At 35.4% G+C, this 26,162-nt stretch overlaps 1 protein-coding gene across 1 annotated transcript in view; it reads right to left on the bottom strand.

Moving 5' to 3' along the window:
• cacna1bb (calcium channel, voltage-dependent, N type, alpha 1B subunit, b) overlaps positions 1-26,162 on the bottom strand; it is a 262,630-nt gene that overhangs the window by 144,029 nt on the left and 92,439 nt on the right. The window contains exons 4-6 of the mRNA XM_056447143.1: positions 11,535-11,626; positions 11,299-11,451; positions 3,980-4,167 (exon numbers count right to left, since the gene is read on the bottom strand). Of these exons, the coding sequence (XP_056303118.1) occupies positions 3,980-4,167; positions 11,299-11,451; positions 11,535-11,626 (433 nt within the window). The remainder of the gene's footprint in view (positions 1-3,979; positions 4,168-11,298; positions 11,452-11,534; positions 11,627-26,162) is intronic.

Raw genomic sequence — 26,162 nt, 5'->3', positions numbered from 1 at the left:
ATATATATATATTACATGCGTATTTCAAATAAACATTACATAATTAAATTATTTTTTTTTTAAAAAGCATTTCTTGAGAGAAATGTTATAGCACAAGAAGTATTGTTATCACTTTCCCAGTACTGGGTTGTAGCTGGAAGGGCATCTGCTGCCTAAATCATATGCCAGAATAGTTGGTGGTTCATTCTGATGTGGCGACCCCTAATATATAAGCCAGGGCTTAATTTGTGCTGGAACAAGAACAACCTCTGAAATCTGATCCGGCACCTCATATTACTATCCCCCTCCTTTCATACACACCCCCGCTCTTCACTTTATTCCGCAACTCCCCAACCCTATTCAACCGCGACTCTCCCACCCACCCTCCCTCCACTCTTTTCTCTTCATCCGCAATGGTTTATTTGCCTGCCGGGTATTTTAAGTTGAGGGGCTGTTTGTTTTTTTATTACATTTTTTTTCTATTTACTGTTGCACCGTAGTCCAGTAGTGTAGAATTTCCGTTATTTATTACTTGATTGTTCAAGCTACCCCACAGGAGTGCTCTGTTTGTTGACAGAGTTGGCAAATGTTACAATAAGGTAATTTAAATAAAAAATAAAGAACATCCTGGATCTGTTTCTTCACTTCTTTATTCATTTTTTTCATGTATTATAGAAGCGTTTCGGTATTGGTAGAAACTCATTCCGTAGATAGTCTGGGTAGACTCGAGGGTAAAAAAAAACTGATTGGGACATCCCTAATAAGAATATTATATTATTTATATAAAGAATTAATATTTAATGTATGAAAAAGTAATTTTATGATAGTTATTAATGCCAAGCTTAAAAAAAATGATTACAAATATAGTACAGTATGTGGCTTGCAGGCACTATTCCAGGTTTTTGAAATACATATGAAACATTTAAGTACTTATACAACAGGGCTTTTGAATGCTTCATTCTAAATGCCCGATGAACATTCTAAGGTATGCAATTATTTTCATGGAACCCCACAGCTAAAGTAGTTCCAGTCAGGTCTTCACAGTTTTAGGCCCCGATCACACTGAACACAAAGCCTTTTGAAAACTGTTTTCTATCAGCAGTGAGAATTTTGCATTCTGTTTATGCACCCCGGGCATCTCGCGTTTAACCGCCTGCCGTGTCTTGCGTTTTTGATGGAGCAATCTGAGCGCCTGCAGTTCTACAAGAGTCAACTCTGTGCAGAAAAAGAGCCTGACTTCACAAACAAGGCCGTTGCGGTTGCCTAGCAACATAAAACTTACAGCGCACTGCTCTTTTCTAACATCAACAAAAAGGCAGTGCAGTGAGCCTTACATTTTCTAAAAAGCGTGAACGGCCCCTTACAGTTCCATATGACTACTCTGAATAATTTAGATTTACAGTTGAAATCAGAATTGTTAAACCCCCTATTAAATGTTTTATATATTTCCCAAATTGTTTAAGAGCAAGGACATTTTTTACAGTATGTCTGATAATATTTTTTTTTCTGGAAAAAGTGTTATCTGTTTTATTTTGGCTAGAATAAAAGCAGTTTTTAATTTTTTAAAAAACATTTTAAGGTCCAAACTATTAGCCCCTTTAAGCTATATTTTCCATAGTCTACTAAACAAACCATCAAATTTAACAATTTTGGTATAAACCAAATTATCAGTAATTGCCATCAGTAATTGCCAAATTACCCTAACCTGCCTAGTTAACCTAATTAACCTAGTTAAGCCTTTAAATGTCACTTTAAACTGAATTAAAGTGTCTTAAAAAATATCTAGTCAAATATTTACTGTCATCATTATAGGAAATGAGTTATTAAAACTATTAATTTTAGAAATGTGTTGAAAAAATCTTCTCTCCGTAAACAGAAACAGGGGGCTCTGACTTCAACTTTGCATCTACTGAATTATTGAAAATAATAATTGAATTGTTAGAAAATTATGCACACCCAAGGTTTATCACCACACCGGTTGTGCAATATTTTCTAATAATTTAATGGCCAATCATCTTAAAGAGCCCATATTATGGCTTTTTGAAAATGCCCTTCCATGTAGTGTGTCACACAGCTCTAAGTGAAGTGAAATATCCAGCTAAGGCTTAAATCTGTAAGTGTACAGTGTTTAAAACTATTGATTCATCTATAAAAGAGTCGACTCATAGTGCTTCAAACGAGTCGTCTTGATAACGAGTTATTAGGTGTTTCGCGATGACGCAGCTACGAAACACAAGTAGTTGCACGCGCAAGCCCGGGAGATTTGAAACCTGCGGCTCCGCCCACTAACAGAAAAAAGTCACACACACACACACAGAGACACACACAGACACCGGTAGAATGAAGTCACGCTGTGCAGATGGAGATTATTGACAGTTCACCCAAAGATGAAACCTTAGCATATAGCCTAGCCTTGAGCAGATCGAGAGCCTCTGGAAACTACCTGCTTACAAAGAAGACTTCATCAGTTTGTTAAAGGAAGGATCGGTAAAGACTTTCAGAACAAGGATCAGTGGATCATGAATCAGTTTCTTCCCCCATTTCACCAGTGTAAGTACGTGCGATTAAAATTGTTGCCTCGTTTACTCTAGCTTGCAAATTATGCATTTAGTTGTGTTTTGTTACTTGTAACCGCGTGTACTGTATCAGGTTAACTCTTTATATTCTCATATCGCGTGTAAAGCTACGTTGAAAACGCGACGCGTGCCGCTTTGTTTATGGATAGTCAGCTATGTGTGTGTGTGTAATGTGTGTGTGTGTGGCTCCTCTGAGGACGGTCGTTTGTGTGAGTGTCTCCTCTTAGGAGGTTGATGTGTGTGTGTGCGTGTCTCTGAATAGGGTAAAGCTCTAGGCAAAGGGTGATCAAAGGGACCCGTTTGTAAAGTGAGGACTTTAGGGGGTGTCGCGGTTGAAATCTTAGGGTTGTAATCGCGGATGTAACTGAGGACGCGGAGGGGGAGGGAGGTGTCGCCGCCGCGCCGTCTCTATTCTGGACGCGCTGGCCCTGTGTGTGCGTGTGTGTAAAAAGAGCAAGTAGACTGCTAGGACATATCCTCGCCAGTTCTTGGACTTTTTGCTTGATAAAATAGTTAGTCGTCAGTATTTTCTAGTCCATCGTCTGTATTTACATTCACCCACTGGCAGCCAAAATCCACTATGAAGCGTGTGTACACTGTGACTACTTTTATATTGTTGATAATCTGCTGGGCATTTCACTCTGTCTCGCCCTGAAGCCTGTCAGTGTCGTCGACCAATCGCAGCAGCCTGTCATTGGTCCAATCAGCGCAGATTAGCTTCGCGCTGAGGACGGGTTTGGGTACAAATGAATCGCTGAACGATTCATATGGGAGTCGCTGGGATAACTAGGTAAAAATAAATGCATATTATAAGACCATCAAAGTGTTGTTTGACCTTGCATGCATATTAGACTGTTGTTGGAGACCCTTACAACCTAAATATGACCCTATTTCATCTATAATATGGGCTCTTTAAAATACATTTACCAATCTTTTTGTCACCAGACGGCACTTGTTGGAGATGTGTTTTTTCCCTTGTGTGTTTGCAGGATAGAGACAAGTGTGTTACCTGTGGTGAGACGATTGATGAAAGCATGTCTGTTCTTCAGTGAAGGGTGGCCTGTATGAGCTTGACAATTACAGTATATATGTATATTTTAAGTGGCCACCCCAGGTATGCTACATTACTTGGTAATTTGAAACACACTAGTAGTAGCTATAACTGTATGACAAGTTTTGGTAGTAAAATATAGTGTTTTCTTAAAAAATAAATAAACATTCATTAGCAAGCTATTTTTACTTGTAATACTTAATACCTATAAAATGTAATACCTATTGTGTTTTTACTTGAGTACAATGGAAAATGAATACTTAAAATATTAGTGTTTTTATTTATGGCAGTCATCTTTTTGGGGTACTTGATTTCATCCACCAGATGACAGAAAATAAGAATTTGGGGGTAGGAACATAACAAAACAACTCACATGGTATAGTACATCGGTCCATCCTTCCATGGTGATGCACTGGAAGACGGTTAGGATGGCGAAAAGGATGTTATCGAAATTTGTGATGCCAAAATTGGGTCCTTTCCAGTACTCTGTACAGTTTGTTCCAATGGGACACGATCTTGAGGGAGGCTCAGCTCCACATGGATAATCAACAGCCTTTTCTCCTGCACACAAATGAATAGACAATAAACATTTGTAGGCCTTTACATCCAGTGGCCAAAACATAATTAATACTTTCTATGGGAATTATTTACTATACATTAGATTAGTAAGCACCAAAAATGATTTAAATTGGAGTTAACTTGTTAACAAAAGTTCGGCAGTGGGACCACACCTCACTTGGCCTCCTTAACCAATCACCTACCCCCTAAACCAGCCTAGCACTGTGCTTCTCGCTCTCTAGAACCCACGCTCCCTTCCTTCTTGCTTCCCGTTAACAATCCTTGTAACCCTCCATTTCCTCCAAGGTTTAATCGGGGGGTCCTAATCACTCTACCAAAATATTACAGAGATGGTAGCCCCACTCTAAGTCTCTGGGCATCATCGTAGGATACCCAATCAACCTATCTACATGTTCACTATTTATCCTCTTACTTCCGTTCCCCTTCATCCCTATGTTCCCTTACAACAAGTTTAGCTCAAAGTGTGGCGTGGTCCATGCTGGTGAAATCACCTAAAATATATATACTACAATGACTATGTTGGGAGGGAATATTTCATTAAAGGCACAGTATGTAATTTTCGCCACTAGAGTAGTGTGTATTCACAACAAACAAAGCATAGTTTAATGATGCTATCACTGCTATCACTGAGTGTGGAATCATGAGCATTGTCGTCTTCATTTCATCCTACCAGACTTCTGTAGAACTCATGTTCGTGGATGAGCTAAAGTTTTAAAAATTCTTCTCCATGATAGTTGGAAGCAGAATAAAGTGAGTCTGTACACAGTTTTCTATACATTGCTAAGCAACGCAAAAATATGGCAGCATTTGTACCCTCATATAAAACAGTGTTTACAATTCTAAAAGAGCTGTTGTGGTAATCCAGTGTGCGCTCTGTTTAAAGCTGAAACGCAGTGTATTTTTAGCTCCGGTTTATATTTGAATAAATGGGAGACTTCTCTGGAAAGTATTTACAACTGCAATATTAATGTTGCATGTCGTGATTCAAGTCTGTTAAAGTACTGGACATGTGTCCACATGTTTCTCTTTCAATACTGAACTGCTTTCTGAGTTTGAAAATGAGATTTTAAGTCATTAAGACTAGGAATAAGATATTGTTTATCAAGAAAATGATATGTTTGCAACCTTTTCACTTATTAATTAAGTATATTTTCTCAATATTGGATTTATTTTTACTTTTATTCTGCTATGAATATAAATGTATATTATTTGTTATATGTAAATGTTCCAGCGTGAGTCAAATCCTTTATTAAAACTTAAAGTATTTCATCTATAAATGCAATCAGTTTCATCATTTATTATTTACTGATCTATAGGGTATATGCTGAAGTATGCTAATAGGACTTTTAATTTGCCAGTAACCAGGGTTAAGCGCATCTGGTAAACTGTATGCCATTGCAAAATCGACGCGTTTAAGGTCTGTTTTCTTTAAAAATCAGCAATCTCCACTGGCTGCAGGATGTCTGATATAAAGTGTTTCTAGGATTGTACAAGAAGTACTACATTAAATTACATTTTTCCCCACCATGTCTTTATAATATGTTTTATAGGACTTATAGACGTTGCATACGCAGCGCACGCGATGTATTTGAGTGTATCTCGAAAAATGATGTCTCATCTGCGCCTTCACAATCATTACATTACATAGGGGGGTTGTTTTGCAGCCTGTGCAGTAAGCAGCCTCTGATGAAGCGCGAGTGATTTACATGTGAAGTCATTTACATGTAATTTCCACGTTTGACGCGCTTCAGACTGCAAAAAAAAGTGCGTGCAAACATCTAAAAACGGAGCAGTGAAACAGACAGCTTACAGCAAGCAGCTTACAATAATGGAGATTGGTTGAGGATGACGGCCGCTGGACGTGACTGAATTGAAGGACATTATTTGTGCTTTACTCGTATGGCTGGTATTCTGGTGTTCATGATATCGATTAGTGATTTCGGTTAACTCTTTCCCTGCAGTTAACGAGAGAAAACTAAAACGCTTCCCTGTGACGAGTTTTGCAGCAATCGGTTTATTCTGTAGACTATCGGGAAAAAATAGCTTAAAGGGGCTAATAATATTGACCTTAAAATGGATTTTAAAAAATTTAAAACTGCTTATATTCCAGCCAAAACAAAACAAATCAGACTTTCTCCAGAAGAAAAAATATTATCAGACATACTGTGAAAATTTCCTTGATCTGTTAAACATCATTTGGGAAATATTTAAAAAAGAAAGAAAATGCAAAGGGGGTCTACATGCATACACACACATACACACAGACGCATATATATATATATATATATATATATATATATATATATATATATATATATATATATATATATATATATATATATATATTAATTGCTAAATTGTCCGAAAATTTCTGGGAATTACCGCCACAAAATGTCATTTTTACAGTGAAAAATAAAAAAATAAAAAAATAATAATAAAAACCCGAAAAACTAGGGGGTCTGATCTTTTAATTAAATTAAAATTAAAATCCAGTCATCTTATTGTTAGAAAACAGTCATAGTGACCATCGAACCATATCTGCAGTAAATATACAGTTGACTGGGTGAATTCTCTATGGGGAGTTTTGTGTAAGTAAAGATACACTGCTTGGAGTGAAACCGGACATCACGCGACATCATGTGAAAAGGGGTCTATAACATATAAGAGATGAGCAGGAAAGCAGGAGAGCTTTAATTATGCCACAATTCACTGCTTTTGGTTTTAATATATTAAATAATGTAAAGTTCTGTTAAAGTTAATGCGGTTCATGTCGTTTCCCAGCTTTCTACAAAACCAAACCTGAAATCAAGGTTGTGTGATGTCATTAGCATGTCCACACAATGGAATAGTCAAGGTCACTAGGTACAATTGCTAATTTCTCTGGATTTGAACATTCTTCAAAACGTTTGGGATATTTTAAGTACATAATTCAGCAAAACAGTCTTCTAGTGATTTTTGTCCAAGTAAAATCAATGTATTATATAATATTTAGGACATAATTTAGGAAATAATTTATAATAATAAATGTATTCTTTTTCCTAATATGAAGATGTTACAGTAGGTAGCCAGACTCTTATACTTATGAATATAACTGGTCCCTGAGAGAAGGATAAAAAATAATCCTAATTTTCAAATGGGAGGCTCATTTATGATGGGCACTATATGAATATTATAAGCCTATTTCAACAATCTTTTTATATTTAAAGGGATAATTTCTCCAAGCAGCACTTTCAAACTGGACAAACACACAACGAGCACATGCACATACACACGTGCACACATGCGCACGCACACACACAGTTTCTCTCTGAGGCAAAGCACCTGCTGATCCTTCTGATTGAGGGGTGAAGCAGGCAGCAGCTGAGCACATGTTAGCAGCTCAGCTTCGTATTGGAAACCTCATTACCAACACAAGCTAATTACACATGCTGTGTCGAACTGAAATAACCCGCACACACATATTACATTAACAACCTGTCAAGGTCTCTCACACCATGGACACAGAAATACAGTACATAAATACACAAGCATGAGTGCAAAAAAGCACACACAAACAAAAACACAGCCTCCAGCTGAAACGGCAGAGCTTATATCCTCATCTCTAAGAGGCGTGCTGTGCAGATACAATAGAAAAACATTTGCGCTTTATGCTTTTTCAAGAAATGGCTTCTCTCTTTTTACCTCTTTGTCAAAAAAGTGCTTTAAAAATCACTCATTTAAACAACAAAAAAAAAAGAGTCAGTGTGCTTGGTGTGCCTGCAGGGAGATTCATAAAAACATCTGCTTTATGATAGCATTCAATGATATTCTGCTGCAGGATTACCATTTTAAAAAATGTGATTATATTTGTCTCTTTCGATCAATCATGTGTTTCACTGGGGTGTACTGAAGTCTGTAAGATGCCCACTGGAATTGGTGGTGGAAATCAAGAGGTGATATTAACATCTGGTTCATGATATGGATGCCACTAATCATTCTACAACCAGAATAGATTCAAGAAGAAATCGATAAATAGTTTCAAATAGTTTAAAGCCACAGATCCTCAAATATTCTAATACTTTTTTTTAAAATGACATCGAGAGAAAAATAAAGGAGTGATATTATTAAGAGATATTATTAAAAGGTGATATTATGATTTCTGAATTAAAGAGGCAACATTTAAGTTTTTATTAAAGATATGTACAGAATGTCGGTACCAATAGCCTTATGGTTAGTGCGTCGACACATGGCACAGAGATGTTCACGGCGACCTGAGTTCGATTCCCAGCTCGACCCTTCCCCTATCTCTGCTCCCCATACTTTCCTGTCTCTAAATCTCCATTGTCCTATCACAATAAATGTGAAAACCCCTAAAAAAAGAAAGGTACAGAATAATTTTGATGATTTTTGTCCCCACCTATGAATCTATTTAGTGTTGGAAAAACATTTAAAGGGATATTTCACCCAAAAATGAAAATTATATCATCATTTACTCACCTTTTACTTGTTTAAAAACTGTATGACTTTCCTATGTTGAACACAAAAGAAGATATTATAAAAAAAGCTGGCAACCTGTAACCACTGACCTCCATCGTATTTGAGTTTTCCTACTGTGGAAGCCAATGTTTTTAGCTTTCTTTAAAATATCTTCATTTTTTGTTCAACTGAATAAAGAAAAGCATAAAGGTTTGAAACAAGTGAAGAGGGAGTAAATGATGAAAGAATCTAGTACTCTTGAATTTTTATTGGCTGGTAAACTTGTGATTGAGTAGAATGGAATTGGCTATAGGGCAGGGTTTCGCCTCAACTGGTCATCGTGAGACTGTAATGAAACAAATGAACATTACAATCAAATATTTCAATAGAAAAAACAAAAACAGACAGAAAGAGAGAGAAATAAATCTCTCTCACCCACATTCAGGGCTCTATTTTAACAATCTAGACGCAAAATCTAAAGCACAGGGTGTGTTCGAATCCACTTTTGCTATTTTAAGAACAGAAAAATCCATTCTGCGCCGCAGCGCATGGTCTAACAGGGTTGAGCTTATTCTCTTAATGAGTTATAGGTGTGTTTTCTAAATAAACCAATCAGAGTCTCATCTTCCATTCCCTTTAAGAGTCAGTCGTGTCACACCATGACACATTTGCTATTTACATAACGAACTCTGTAAGTAGAAAAACTGAATGAGTGAGAAAACAGTAAAACAGATCATCTGCACAAGGATAAAGAACGAACCTCCTTCAATCGGCCTCTTTATTTTCTCTTTCTCTCTTTCGTGGACGAGGAAACTGTGTTGTACGAGCTCCACTGAAGACATCCATTAGCCTACAGAATTAATTTGGTTTATTAAGCGGAAAGATTCGTTTCAAAACTATTTCTAAATTCAGTTCTAATTTCCAGCAAACTAATAAAAGAGTAATTATAACGAAATGTGGTCAAAAAACAAAGTTATATCTAAGCACACGTCCTATGCCCCATACGGTCCAAAACCTGACAGGTGGACAAATCTAAAACTGTTTTTAATAAAACAAATATAAATATGCATATATGAAGTAACAGTACCGAAATGAAGGCATTTTTATATTTATGTAGAAAATAATAATTTTTGTAATATTTTATTCCTTTAATTTTTTTCATTTGTAAAGATATTGGCGTATTGCTGTACATCCTGTGAGTTTAAAGTGATGTGTAAGCGAGGCGCCTAACTAACACGCTCTGTGCTGGACTTTAGACCTGCTTTCAACTGGTCTATTGCACAGTCTATTTTAGTCCCTTAAAAATAGCAACGTGCCAACAATGCGCCTTAACACACCTCTTTTCTTGACCGGAACACCCATGAGTCCACAAAGTGGCGCAAATGGATTTGCTATTTAAACAACGTGGAGCAAAATGTGAAAATTTGAGTTACATTGGTCTGAAAAGAGCAACACGTCACAGTAAACACGTCTTGCACCTTATTGCACCGGGTGTATGACAGTCTCAAGCTGCACAAGAATCAACAGTGCTTTTTAGGGTAAATTTCAGCCACTAAAGAGTGAAACACGCAGTCAATTGCATAAACAAAGGAAGAGCCTTGAATGATCTTCATTCAGAAAAGAGAAGTGCAAAAATATAAAACTTCCAGAGCTCTCAATTCTTTCCATTCTTTAGATTTTCATTAACCTGTTAACCTTAACCATGGACACACACACACTGAAGCGTTATTTGTTTGAACAAGTCAGTGTTTACACTTACATTTAGTCATTTAGCAGACACTTTTGTCCAAAGCAACTTACCATTGATGAGGCATTTAGCGATTTAACAAGAAGAGGCAATACACAGTCCTCAGAATATTAAGTGCTAGATTAAGGGAGAGTGTTTTGTTTGTTTGTTTGTTTGTTTGTTTCTACATGTAGTTTGCCAAGCCCACTCACCAGTGCACAGTTTTTGTGATGATTGCAAGAATGTGTCCAGTGCCAAACTGGTGCAAGTGTCGGTTAAAGCCTCAGATGGATAAAAGAGTGTGTTTTCTACAGGTAGTTTGTCAAGCCCACTCACCTGTGTGAGGCACACTTAGTTTGGGGTTGTCATGTAGTTTATGAATAGATAAACATGAGTAATTCAGGGCCAAAATCTGTGGACATTTTTTTGCTTTATCTACACAGAATTGTGTAACAAAACAAATAAATAAACGAAAATCAATCTTTAGGTATTCAATATATATATATTAAAAAAAAAAAATATATATATATATATATATATATATATATATATATATATATATATATATATATATATATATATATATATATATATATATATATATATATAGTGGGATAAAAAAAAACAGCAAATTTCTGAATTCACAGAGTCTGTGTGGGCCTAGTAATGTTTTAATAATCAAATAGAACGTGAGTTTAGAGCATTATTATCTGCGTGAAGTGTGTGTATGTTTTCATGACACCAAAGTGAGTTTCCTTCTTCTGGTGTCTTTATTATCTTGGACAGTCTGAATTTGTCATTATTTTATGTGTGCTACAAAGAAATGTTTTGAATATTCTATATGGTGATATTAGATGCTCTCAAAAAAGCATTTTGGTCATTTGACTTCACTAAAAATGGTATGTTTCTTTCACAAAAGGAAGCAGACTAACCTGTGTCCACTTTGAAGCAGGTGAAGTGGAACTTGCCCATGTAAAACTCGACACCAATAATGGCAAACATAACGATGGCAAAGAAGAGCAGCAATCCAATCTGAAGAAGGGGAACCATGGCCTTCATGATGGACTTTAATACTACTTGAAGACCTAAAGACAGAACAGAGATTTGGTTACTTGTGCTCCACATTATCACTGGTAAACTGAAGTGTACAGTACAGTCGGACACTTACTTGGTATTCCTGACACCAATTTAAGGGGTCTCAGCACTCTGACGGCCCGCAACGTCCTCAAGTCAAACTGTGAGCCCACTGTGGTCAAAATTCTGTCATACAAACACAAAAATGCAGAGTTCAGTGGAAACATTTACACACTCATTACGGAAAAATCCCTTTTATAAGGGGTTTAAACACAGTTATGCGGCAACAGTCTGTGAATATTATGTGTGAAACTTTATTAACTTTATTTTTTATAATCACACATCATAAAAAGAGTCTACAGAAACACTTTGATTGACATTCTCCCTTTGTACATTTGACTAGAGAGAGAAAGCCCCGCCCATTAGAGCCGATGACTCTCACATTAGCATATTATGTTAGTCTTCTTTTAAAATGTGTCACTATGCTGACACATAGGCATTTGTAGCTCCGCCCTCTTTTGAAAAGAGGGCTGGGAGCACAATCTCATTTGAATTTAAAGCGACCAAAATGGCACAATTAGGATCAAAGCCTAAAGGGGGTCGTTTCAAAGAGCTATAAAGCATTACTTGTGGGGTATTTGGAACTGAACTGTCACATGCAAACATTAGGGACATCAGAGACTTATTTTAGATCTTGCAAACAGGGGCTTAATAGGTCCCCTTTAATTCATATTAGTGCATGATCAGTAAGGGTTCTTCATTCAACATAGAACAATGTTGAATGGCACAATATATTATAATTTGTATTTATGTGTAATTGTATTACATTTATAAACAGATTTCAGTAAAATTAATGACAATATATAGTTGAAGACTATATATTGAAGACTCTTCTGTTATTTAAAAAAAAAAAAAATCTTTTCATTCATTCAATGAACCGCCAACTTATCCAGCATATGTTTTATGCAGCGGATGCCCTTCCGGCCGGAACCCAACACCGGGAAACACCCACACACTCCTGCACACACTCACATACACTACGGCCAATTTAGCTAATTTATTCACCTACACTGCATGCCTTTAGACTGTCGGGGAAACCGAAGCACCCGGAGGAAACCCACGTAAACACAGGGGGAACATGCAAACTCCACACAGAAATGCCAATTAACCCAGCTGGGGCTCGAACCAGCGACCTTTTTGCTGTGAGGCGATTACATATAATACGTTACTATTTAGTTCACATTAATTTATTAACTATTTTATAATAATAATAATAAGAATAATAATAAGAAGAAGAAGAAGAAGAAGAAGAAGAAGAATAAGAAGAAGAAGAAGAAGAAGAAGAAGAAGAAGAAGAAGAAGAATAAGAATAAGAATAAGAATAAGAATAAGAATAAGAAGAAGAAGAAGAAGAAGAAGAAGAAGAAGAAGAATTCAATTGCTACAACAAAATTTTATTCATTCATTCATTCATTTTCTTTTCTGATTAGTCCCTTTATTAATCTGGGGTCGCCACAGCGGAATGAACCGCCAACTTATTCAGCAAATGTTTTACGCAGTGGATGCCCTTCCAACTGCAACCCATCACAGGAAAACATCCATACACACTCCTGCACACATACACTACGGTTAATTTAGCCTACCCAATTCACCTAGCGCATGTCTTTGGACTGTGAGGGAAACCAGAGCATACGGAGAAAACCCACGTAAACACAAGGAGAACATGCAAGCTCCACACAAAAATGCCAACTGACCCAGCCGAGGCTCGAACCAGCGACCTTCTTGCTTTGAGGCGATTGTGCTACCCCCTGCGCCACCGTGCTGCCCTCGACTAAATTCTAAGAAAAAACTATTTTAATATTTTGTTGTATGAATAATGATTCATGACCACTTATCACTATTATTATAATTATATTACAATTTTATGTGATAATTCACTATTATTATTAGTAGTAGTAGTAGTAATAGTAGTAGTTGTTGTAAATATTATTATTATTATTAGTAGTAGTAGTAGTAGTAGTAGTAGTAGTAGTAGTTGTTGTTGTTGTTAATATTATTATTATTAGTAGTAGTAGTAATAGTAGTAGTAGTTGTAGTAGTAGTTGTTGTTGTAAATATTATTATTATTATTATTATTAGTAGTAGTAGTAGTAGTAGTAGTAGTAGTAGTAGTAGTAGTAGTTGTTAATATCATTATTAGTAGTAGTAGTAGTAGTAATAGTAGTAGTAGTAGTTGTAGTAGTAGTAGTAGTTGTTGTTGTTGTAAATATTATTATTATGATTAGTATTATTAGAAGTAGTATTAGTAGTAGTAGTAGTAGTAGTTGTAGTTGTAGTAGTAGTAGTAGTAGTTGTTGTTGTTGTAAATATTATTATTATTATTATTAATATTAGTAGTAGTAGTAGTAGTAGTAGTAGTAGTAGTAGTAGTACTAGTAGTAGTAGTAGTAGTTGTTGTTGTTGTAAATATTACTATTAGTATTAATATTATTATTATCATTATTATTAATAGTAGTAGTAAATATTAAAAGTAGTATTAATATTATTATTATAATTATTAGTAGTAGTAATTATTATTATTATTATTATTAGTAGTAGTATTATTATTATTATCATTATTATTATTATTAGTAGTAGTAGTAAATATTATTAGTAGTATTAATATTATTATTATTAGTAGTAGTAGTAATTATTATTATTATTATTATTATTAGTATTCATATTATTATTATCATTATTATTAGTAGTAGTAGTAAATATTATTAGTAGTATTAATATTATTATTAGTAGTAGTAGTAGTAATTATTATTATTATTATTATTATTATTACTATTATTATTATTCAGTTATTAGAAATAAACATCAATTATACTTTATTAATTGTTTTACACATTCATCATTTAACACACTATTATTTGGGTTTCTGAAATGCTACCATAACAAGAGAATTAGCAATCACCATACACCAGTAAGGCAAGCAAGATAACAAACAAAACAATGTATATCTTTAACTCGCATCTCCGACTGTATCAAATGACTAGATCTGCCTTTTAGGTCAGTGACTCATATACGCTAGCCATCGCAAGAAACCTCACTCAAGCAGCCTGTCATCTTGCGGTGTTGCGTGTGTTTATGTTCTGGGAAATCAGCATAACCTAATCTAATCTAATCCCATCATCACAGTGACACTGGCGAGATGACAGCCATTAGATGTTGCCAAGGCGATGGCAGTGTGGAGCGGAGCACATGTGCCCGCGTGTCCTCAGAGCACTGGAGTGGAACCAGCCGAACACTGTGTGTGTGCAAATGTGCCTGTGAATCACATCGTCCCATTAAGACAACACACTGCAGGTGAATAGGGTAAAACATAAATAAATACTAATAGTTACCACCATGCTTCCCTAGTTGATTGATCACATTGTTTTGCATTCCAGTTTTTCTATGATGTTCTGTTTAAATATGTAAATGAGCATTATTTCAGTGCAAGTATCTGCTCATTTGCATTCATTTCTAATACAAAAGGAGTATTCTCAGTTCTTTGCACAACACAAAATAAATACCACAAAATCTAACAGTGTTTTTTATTCAATTGAATATGTTTGTCATCCATCTATCTTGAACATTTTTTCTGGCGTGGTCAGTTTGCTCAGTGTTGTACTTATAATGCAGACTGCTTGGTTTCGAGACTGTGGTTCCAAAAAAGATTAAAAAAAGGAATGTAAAATAGTAAAATAAAGGTCAAACTAAATGGTTGTAGAGTACTTTTCTCTTATATTTGCTTTTGAAAACACTATTGGCTAGATTTAGGGAAGGGTTTAGGTCAGTGGTTCATTTGTTTGTCTAGGTGAAGGACAAGAAGGATGTGTATCTGACACATATAACAAAACGTACCTTAAGTAACATTTTTCAGATTCACAAAATGTTGACAGCACCCTCGTTTTTATCGTCTGAAACGTGCAAGGAAACGTACCAGAAGCAACGTATTTTACGTCTTGCATAATGTAGGCACATATTTACAATGAGCCTGGTTTGCAAAATATTGTAAGCCAGAAACAAGGGGGAAAAAAAACATTTAAATGAGCTTTTTAACTAAATGATGTATTTTTTACAAAGGCTGAATGATTTCAAATTAAAAGCAACCAGTAATATTGATCTGCACAAAATGCTGTATACGGTGCATTAGTTTGTTTAAAATTGCATCGTTTAATTTCAAAAGTAAAAACATAAGGATCTGACTTCATCTTTGTGTAACATATGTAGCCCCCCCCCCAGCCCTCATCTTTTTGGTACAGTCTGCTACACCCCCACACGGTCGTCAACTTTGGTATAGTATCCGATCATCGCCGCTGCCCAAAATCTCATGACCACACACCTCACTCTCCACCCCAAAACCCTTTCTATGTTTCCATAGTTTCATAGTTCAACCTCAAATTTTAATTTACTCATTATTTACTCACCCTCATGTGATTCTAAACCTTTTATCTGTTTCTTTATTCTGAAGAAGATACATTAAAGAATGTTAAATATGATAACTATTGACATCCGCAGTAGGAGTAAACAAATACAATGGAAGTCAATGGTCACAAGTTTCCAGCTTTCTTCAGAATATCTTCTTTTGTGTTCAACATAAGAAAGAAAGTTAAACAGTTTTGGAACAAGTGGAGGTTGAGTCTATGATTTTATGATGTTTTGTTTAGAGAGAACTATCCCTTTAATATGCATTTTACCAAGACAATCTAAAAAAAAGCACCATCTAAACTTTTCTGAAAAAGTTCAAGAGATGTAAATAAAATAAAACAGATGCACAACTATGCTGAATGAAGCCCATGTTTATTAAATTAAGTATAAATAAAGTCTAGCTTTGGAAATGATCAAATATACTACTTTTATTTTATTATACTTTTTGAAACTTGTAAAAGTCCAAGCAATAAATTAAACATGAGAAATAATGAAATCTGCCCAAACACAAAAGTCTAGTCAATACAATCATTTATTTAGTGTTGAAAAAAAAAAATCAAGAAAGCTTCACGTCCTCTGCTAGTCTACAGCATCTCTGTCCTCTGTAAACACTTGCTCAAATTATTTTCAGTGCAGTTTATGTGTAAGTTTAAAAACTGAGATTGACTGAATAAAAAAAGTCTCTAAGTGCAACTCTAATCTTTCCATTTAATGACAACAACCAACTTGAAGTAGGTAAACCCGGAAAGCTTATATAAAAGTCACAGTTTTTATATTTGGCAGAGGAGCATCTTTCTTCACTGACGCATGATCTGATTTGTCGGTATGAAGAGAAAGAGGGTGAGAGATTGAAGGAAAGATGGATGTGTGGAAAGGGAGAAGAGGATATAGCGAGAGGATCATGCAGAGTAGATATGCCCCATTAAATATGATAGAGCTGCTGCAAAAACCCCCGCAATCTATCCAGCTCACTGCCCAAACAGAGGAGAGCCAACATTAGACATAGAGGAAGACTTAGCAAAGTTTGACACATTCTTCTTTTATAATGAAGTTGACCTTTTCTGGAAAATGTACTCTTGTTTGGCGATAACAGCGCCCTCTGCTGGAGCTCCCTGAGAGTGAGCATATTTCACACACATACTGTATATTTCAGATTAAATAAATGCAATGCTGCTTTCACAGTATAAAGAGCAGATGCATAAGCTAAAGAGAAAGTCATTACATGCAAACATACATTCTGAGAAAATTAATATGCAACATTTGCTTAATATGATTATTACTTGATAATAAGATTGCCAGATCACCTTTTTCGGTCCATTATTTATGGTTAGATAATATATTATGCTAACATGAATTAAGAATGAGCAATACTTGTATAGTATTTATTAAACATAGATCAACATGTACTAATGCCTTAATAAAATCCATAGTAGCTTTTTAACATTAGTTAATGCACTGTGAACGTTGCAACATTTGCTCAATATGATTCTTATTTGATAATAGGGATGCCAGATAGTCTTTTTTCGGTCTATTATTTCTGATTAGATAATGCATTATGCTAACATGAATTAAGAATAAGCCATACTTGTACAGTATTTATTAACCATAGTTGTGCTTTTTAACATTAGTTAATGAACTGTGAACATTAAAACATTTGCTAAATATGAATGTTACTAAATAATAAGGATGCCAGATCATCTTTTTTGGTTCATTAGTTATGGTTAGATAATGTATTATGCTAACATGAATTAAGAATGAGCAATACAAGTACAGTATTTATTAAACATAGATCAGTATGTACTAATGGCTTATTAAAATCCATAGTTGTGCTATTTAACATTAGTTAATGCACTGTGAACATTGCAACATTTGCTAAATATGATTATTACTAGATCATAAGGATGCCAGATCATCTTTTTTTTCAAATTATTTATGGTTAGATATTGTATTATGCTAACATGAATTAAGAGTGAGCAATACTTGTACAGTATTTATTAACCAAAGTGTGCTTTTTAACATGTATGCACTGTGAGCATGAACAATGAACATTTTTTTCATAACAAAGATTAATAAATACTGTAATTAAAGCAGTGCTCATTGTTTGTTCAAGTTATTAAATACATTAACATTTACTAATGGAACCTTATTGTAAAGTGTTAGCATATTTTCGGTGCTGTTGTTGAAGGAAAATTTGGAAAATGTTTAAATTGTGTATTTTATTATTATTAGGCATATGACAGAATCGAATATTCTTGTTGCAATAATTGCTGAAGATTTTATCACAATTCACTGTTTTCTTATGATATTAACATAACATGCAAAAAGGGGTACTTTTAAAAGTATAATATGAAAAAAACAACTTATATTACTTAATAGGGGTTGATATTTATAGTACATACACTCACCGACCACTTTATTAGGTACGCCTGTCCATTTGCTCATTAACACAAATTTCTAAATCAGCCAATCACATGGCAGCAGCTCAATGTATTTAGGTATGTAGACATGGTCAAGACGATCTGCTGCAGCTCAAACCGAGCATCAAAATGGGGATGAAAGAGGATTTAAGTCATTTTGAACGTGGCATGGTTGTCAGTGCCAGACAGGCAGAAACTGCTGATCTACTGGGATTTTCATGCACAACCATCTCTAGGGTTTACAGAGAATGGTCCGAAAAAGGGAAAATATCCAGTGAGCGGCAGTTCTGTGGGCGCAAATGCCTTGTTGATACCAGAGGAGAATGGCCAGACTAATTCAAGCTGATAGAATGACAACAGTTACTCAAATAACTACCTGTTACAACCGAGGTATGGAGACTGAGGAAACTGATGCTACTATTTGCACAGGCTCACCAAACTTCAACAATAGAAGATTGAAAAAACGTTGCCTGGTTTGATGAGTTTCACTTTCTGCAGCGACATTCGGATGGTAGGGTCAGAATTTGGAGTCAACAACATGAAAGCCGGAATCCATTCTGCCTTGTCTTGTATCAATGGTTCAGGCTGTTGGTGGTGGTGTAATGGAGTGAGGGATATTTTTTTGGTACACTTTAGGTCTATTAGTACCAACTGAGCATCGTGCCAACACAAGTATTGTTTCTGAACATATCCATCCCTTTATGACCACAGTGTACCCATCTTCTGATGACTACTTCCAGCAGGATAACGCGCCAACTCATAAGGTGCGAATTATCTCAGACTGGTTTCTTGAACATGACAATAAGTTCACTGTACTCAAACAGCCTTCACAGTCACCAGATCTCAATCCAAAAGAGCACATTTGGGATGTGGTGGAACGGGAGATTCGCATCATGAATGTGCAGCTGACAAATTATGTCATCTGTAAATATGGACCAAAATCTCTGAGGAATATTTCCAATACCTTGTTGAATCTATGCCACGAAGGTAGAAGGTAGTATTAAGGTAGTTCTCAAGGTAAAAGGGTACTAGTAAGGTGTACCTAATAAAGTGACCGGTGTGCATTAATGTCCAGTGTAAACAAATTAAGTACAATAAGTAACACTTTACAATAAAGTCTCATTAAATGTTCATGCATGGCTTATTAAGATAACGATAGCATGCATGTTCATTTTCACAATGTATTGTATTATTGAATATCAGCACATGTATAGATATTATATATTGTCTCTGATGTATGGGGTTTTGCCGCAAATATGGTTCTCGGGCACATTTCCTGTGCCTGAGCTCGATGCCCTCATGTAGAGATATATTCTGTCATCGATAAGCGGGATATTAAAAATCTCTCCTCTTTGCTGGCAGCCTCTCTGCTACATTCAAAATAATAATGGCCTTTTTTTCTGCAGGTCTCTATCCAAACCTCAGGCAAGCGGAGTCTTATCTTACTGCAAGAATCCTATAAGATGAGTCTTTAGAAAGCTTATATAATACACAATCTTATTATAAGCCAAACAGATTGGTCATCTTACCAATAGTGAATTAGCTGGCAGATATTCCATAGGCATACTTGAAGGCTATGAAAGTGGTGATGTTGTGAATTGCGTTGAAGAGGATATACTAAATGTTTAGGATTTTAGGAAGTTTCTACTCTAAAATCACTTATAAATTTCAACCACAGAAAGAAAAGAAAGAAATGGCAAATAATCCACTGAAGTAAATGTACAAAACAAATCATATTAATAAAATTGAATACAAGAATGTTTAAATAAGGCAAGGCAAGGCAAGTTTATTTATATAGCACATTTCATACACAGTGGCAATTCAAAGTGCTTTACATAAACAGGAATAAAAGAAACAATTATAAGAGAAATAAAAACAAACATAAAAATGGTAAGAATAAAAATAAAATAAAATAAAAGCTGATAAAATGTGTTATAAAAGAATTAAAAAGAAGAGAAAAACATAGTAGTTCGATCTGTCGGACGTAGCACAGTGCTCATTCAGTAAAGGCACAGCTAAACAGATGTGTTTTCAGTCTTGATTTGAATGTGCCTAATGTTGGAGCACATCTGATCATTTCTGGAAGCTGATTCCAGCAGTGAGGGGCGTAGTAGCTGAAAGCCGATTCACCCTGCTTTGACTGAACTCTTGGGATTTCTAATCTATTTGATCCTAAAGATCTGAGTGATCTGTTGGGTTTGTATTCAGTGAGCATATCTGTAATGTATTGAGGTCCTAGGCCATTTAGTGATTTATAGACCAGTAATAATACTTTAAAATCTATTCTAAATGTGACTGGGAGCCAGTGTAAAGACCTGAGGACAGGTGTGATGTGCTCTGATTTCCTGGTTCTGGTCAGAATTCTGGCCGCAGCGTTCTGGATGAGCTGCAACTGTCTGACTGTCTTTTTGGGAAGGCCAGTGAGGAGGCCATTACAGTAATCCACCCTGCTGCTGATAAAAGCATGAACAAGTTTCTCTAAGTCTTCACTGGAAACAAAGCATCTAATTCTTGCAATGTTTTTGAGATGATAGTATGCTGATTTACTAACTGCTTTGATATGACTATTGAAACTCAGATCTGACTCCAGAGTCACACCAAGATTCTTGACCTTATTTTTTGTTGTTTGACCCTTAGAGCCAAGGTACGCATTCACCTTGAGAACCTCATCTCTGTTCCCAAACGCAATGACTTCAGTTTTCTCTTTGTTTAACTGAAGAAAGTTTTGGCACATCCAATTGTTAATTTCATCAATGCATTGGCAGAGGGTGTCAATGGGGCTGTAGTCATTAGGCAGTAAGGCTAGGTAGATCTGAGTGTCATCAGCATAGCTGTGGTAGGAGATTTGGTTCTTTCTCATTATTTGGCTCAGAGGGAGCATATAAAGGTTGAACAGGAGAGGTGCCAGAATCGAGCCTTGTGGGACTCCACAGGTCATGGGTGTCCACCTCGACCTATGGTCACCTATACTGACATAGTAACCTCTTCCTTCAAGGTAAGATCTGAACCATTTGAGGACCGTCCCAGACAGCCCAACCCAGTTTTCCAGCCTATCCAGAAGTATGCTGTGATCGACAGTGTCAAATGCAGCACTGAGATCGAGCAGTACCAGCACTGTTAGTTTGCCTGAATCTGTATTTAGACGGATGTCATTGATTATCTTTATAAGGGCGCTCTCTGTACTGTGATGTGGTCTGAAACCAGATTGAAAATTGTCTAAACACCCCTTGTAGTTTAGGAACTTGTTAACCTGGTTAAAAACAACTTTTTCAATGATTTTGCCAATGAAAGGGAGATTTGAGATGGGCCTGTAATTGCTCAATATGGTGTTATCCAGGTTGCTCTTCTTCAAGAGGGGTTTAACAACTGCAGTTTTAAGTGAGTTAGGAAAAATCCCCGAGAGAAGTGAAGCATTTACCACTTTTAGAAGATCCATTTCTAAACAGGTAAACACCGTTTTAAAGAATGATGTGGGGAGCGTGTCAAGACTGCAGGTTGATGTTTTCATAATTTGCACGATCTCTTCTAAGATTTTGCCATTAATTGCCATGAAATCGGACATAATGTCTGATTTCTTAAGTTGTGGTTGAGCTAGTCTGACGTCGACACAATTTGGCTGATTGGATGAGCTGATTGTCTTTCTGATATTATTGATCTTGTCAGTAAAGAAATGAGCAAACTCATTACATTTGCTTTCAGAGAGTAGCTCACTGGGAATCCGACTGGGGGGGGTTGTGAGTTTCTCTATCGTTGCAAAGAGTTTACGAGCATTGTTTACGTTGCTGTTTATAAGGCTTGAAAAGAAAGTCTGCCTAGCATTTTTTAGTTCCATATTAAAAGCACGAAGACTGTCTTTATAGATATTATAATGGATTACTAGTTTCGTCTTTCTCCACATACGCTCAGCTTTTCTGCACTGTCTTTTCGCCATTTGTATTATTGGGGACCTAGTCCAAGATCCCCTTTGGGTGCTAGTTATCTTCTTGGCTTTAACAGGAGCAATGTCATCTATGACATTCTTAACTTTAGAGTTAAACAAATCAAGAAGAGAATCAACAGAGTCTGCAGATATACTTGGTGCTAGCGATATGGCCTTCATAAACTGCTCATTAGTGTTCTCATTTATGCATCTCTTTCTGACAGAGACAGATCTGTCTTTAATAGCTGGAGTGATCAATATATCAAAGAAAATACAGAAATGATCAGATAGTGCAACATCCTTAACAACAGTTGATGAAATGTGTAAACCCTTAGTTATAAGTAGATCAAGAGTGTGTCCACGATTGTGTGTGGGTCCTTGAACATGCTGAGTCAGATCAAAAGTGTTCAAAACAGTCATCAGTTCTTTTACAGCATTGATTTCTGGATTATCAATGTGAATATTAAAATCCCCAGCAATGGTAAAATAGTCAAATTCAGAGGTTACTAATGATAACAGCTCTGTAAAATCATCAATAAAAGCTGGAGAATATTTTGGAGGTCTGTAGATAATGATCAGTAAGATACGTGGAGCACCTTTTAGCGCTATACTCAGATATTCAAAAGACAAAAAGTCACCAAATGACACTTGTTTACACTCATAGACATCTTTAAACAGGGCAGCAATGCCTCCACCTCTCCTATTGGCTCTGCAAACACTCAAAAAGTCAAAGTTTAAAGGAGCTGTTTCATTCAGAACTGCTGCACTACACTACAAATAGATGTGTTTACATTCATTCATTCATTCATTCATTTTCTTTTCGGCTCAGTCCCTTTATTAATCAGGAGTCGCCACAGCGGAATGAACTGCCAACTTATCCAGCACATTTTTTTACGCAGCGGATGCCCTTCCAGCAGCATCCCATCACTGGAAAATGTATTTACAATACATTTATATTTTATTCAGTTATAAAAATAAAATGTTTAAAATAATTAAATTATTTTTTTTTAATTATAGAAAATATAAAATTATATCATTAAATAAAATCGATGAAATAGATTTTATAGCAAACTGTTTGCCATGTAATATCAAACTGCCATTTGAGAAACTTCTAATAAACTCCTGATTTTCAGCAACACAAGCTTAAAAAACAACATTTAAATGAGTTGACAGGTTTAGCCAATCTGTTTTAACAAACAAATCACAGTCCTCCGATAAACTGGATTGAAGCAGTGAGGGGCTCTTAGCTGAAATGGTGAGTTAGATAATGTACACTTATGACTGACAGCTGAATGTTTTCTCTGCTCAGGAGGCAAAGAGCAGCCAAATGAGCCAACAAACAAACTGCATTCACAGAAATAAATGTACAGGAGCTCTCACTGGGGTGGTACAAGGGGCGATTTCAGGATTTTCATTTTACGGGGGCTTAGCTCCTTATGAGGTAAAAATTATATATATATATATATATATATATATAAAAAAAACCTAATATTACAAGTAGTAATTTAATAATAATACACTTAAACATGTTTTATTTTTACATTTTAATTTGGCAGGGTTGTATACTAGTACTCCACTGTATTGCAAAGACAGGCATAGCCATTTGACTTCTGAATGAGCCAAATAGGCTCAACCCAACTGTTTACTGTAGTAAAAACCACTTTCTATATTTAAGTGCATTTTTGTTAACATGTATTAAATAAATAAAATGCCACTTTTTTAGTTAAATACCATAAATATACAGTTAAAGTCAGAATTATTAGCCCCCCTGTTTATTTTTTCCCCAATTTCTGTTAGACAGAGAGGGGATTTTTTCAACACATTTCTAAACATAATAGTTTTAATAACTCATTTCTAATAACTGATTTATTTTATATTTGCCATGATGACAGTAAATAATATTTTACTAGATATTTTTCAAGACACTTCTATACAGCTTAAAGTGACATTTTAAGGCTTAACTGGGTTAATTAGGTTAACTAGGCAGGTTAGGGTAATTAGGCAAGTTATTGTATAACTATGGTTTGTTCTTTAAACTGCTTTTATTCTAGCTTAAATAAAACAAATAAGACCTTCTCCAGAAGAAAAAATATTATCAGACATACTGTGAAAATTTTCTTGCTCTGTTAAACATATTTTGGGAAATATTTAAAAAAGAAAAAAAAAATCAAAGGGGGTTAATAATTCTGACTTCAACTGTACATATATATTTTTAAACTTCGCTAATTCACATATTTCACAATCTGAATCATAATAATAAATAAGAAGTATTTTTTAATACTAGACCACACTTGATATTTCTATCTCTGTCAGTGACTCAGTGACAATTAAAATGAGTACATTCTCTAAGTGGTTCTGTCACTGTGTTTAGTCCTTGACTGTATGGTATAGTTAATGCCACACACACTGTGATGTGTTTTATATTGGTAGTTCATTTTGAATAATAAAATAGAGAAATGTTCAATAAGAGTTACATTTTTCGCTGGAGGAAACAGCTGTGCTGATGAGGTGAACGCTGATAAAACCTGACTGCTTCTCCATAACATTGGGATACAGGTGACACAAGCGTATCTATAGCAAAGATCTGCAAATAATCAGAAATTATAGCAATTTATCGATAAACACACACCTCGTTCTCTCGCTCTCCACAGCTGTGGTTTGTTGATCAAATGAAAAATAAAAGATGAGGAGGAGCCGAATTCTGCTGCCGTTTTCAAAGAAGAATTTGAAGAAGACTGAGGCGATAATTTAGTGTCGTTCATGAGCTAATCGCAAAAGTTTTAGAGGGGCTGAGTAGAAATATAGGGGGCCTAGCAACACTTATGGTTAGTACCATTTTAAAAGGTACATATTTTTTAACTAAAAGGGTCCATATTGGTAATTCTATGTTTCAATCCAGCTATTTTTATGAGCATTTTGGAATATTGCATAAAAAATTCTTAATGGAAACACCAAGATGTGCATACATTTTGAAAATGCATATAAAAGCCTGCACATAACTAAGTAGGATAAACTTAACAAAAATGGGTGTGATGGAACGACATCAATGGACAAACCAACAAACAGACCACGTCATAAAACATCTGAAATGTTGTATTGGTCATTGCAAAAATGGGAATAGTTCGGTATATGACCTCCAAAGTGAGAGGTCTTGTTAATCCAAAAGCCACTGCATGTGTATTTTGTTAAAGTAATTTATTATGTAAGATAAAACCCCACAGTGGCTTCTTCTACCGCAGCAAATTACACTTTTTTTTTTTTTGATATTTGCCACCAGTTACCACCATTCCAAATATTGCGAATGAATCTAATTTGAATCTCTAGATGGAAACATAGCTAATGACACATATTACTTGAAATGTTTAGGTAATAAAATAAACCATTGAGGTAAAAATATGGACCCCTTAGGTACAAATGTGAACCTTTAGAAAAGGTGGCAGCAGTACCTTTATTTCTGAGCGTGTGCAAAACACCAAGTGCCTGAAAAACACTTTACAGTAAGGTTTTATTAGTTAATGCATTCACTAACATGAACAAACAATAAACAACACATTTATTACAGTATTTGTTCATGTTAGTTAATGTTAGTTAATAAAAGTTCATTGTTAATTCATGTTACCTCATGGTGCGTCAACTAATGCTAGCAAGCATGAATTTGGATAAGTAAATGATGAACTATGATTAACTAATGCTGTACAAGCATTGTTCTTAGTTCATGTTTGTAAATACATTAACTAACATTAACTAATGAAACCTTATTGGAAAGTATGACCAACTATGTAAATGACATCAATGCTTAATTGTCCAGCAAAAGCTTTAATGGATTTAAAGGATAATCAATCACTCAATCGTAAATAAATTTTTGGCACTCCCAATACAAACTGGAAGAGTGGATGAACAGTAGACAGCGGTGGAGAGGGAGAGTGTG

This window comes from Danio aesculapii, chromosome 21, assembly GCF_903798145.1.
Source record: "Danio aesculapii chromosome 21, fDanAes4.1, whole genome shotgun sequence".
In the NCBI taxonomy this organism is placed as follows: domain Eukaryota; kingdom Metazoa; phylum Chordata; class Actinopteri; order Cypriniformes; family Danionidae; genus Danio; species Danio aesculapii.
This window is presented reverse-complemented; position numbering and strand designations above follow the sequence as displayed.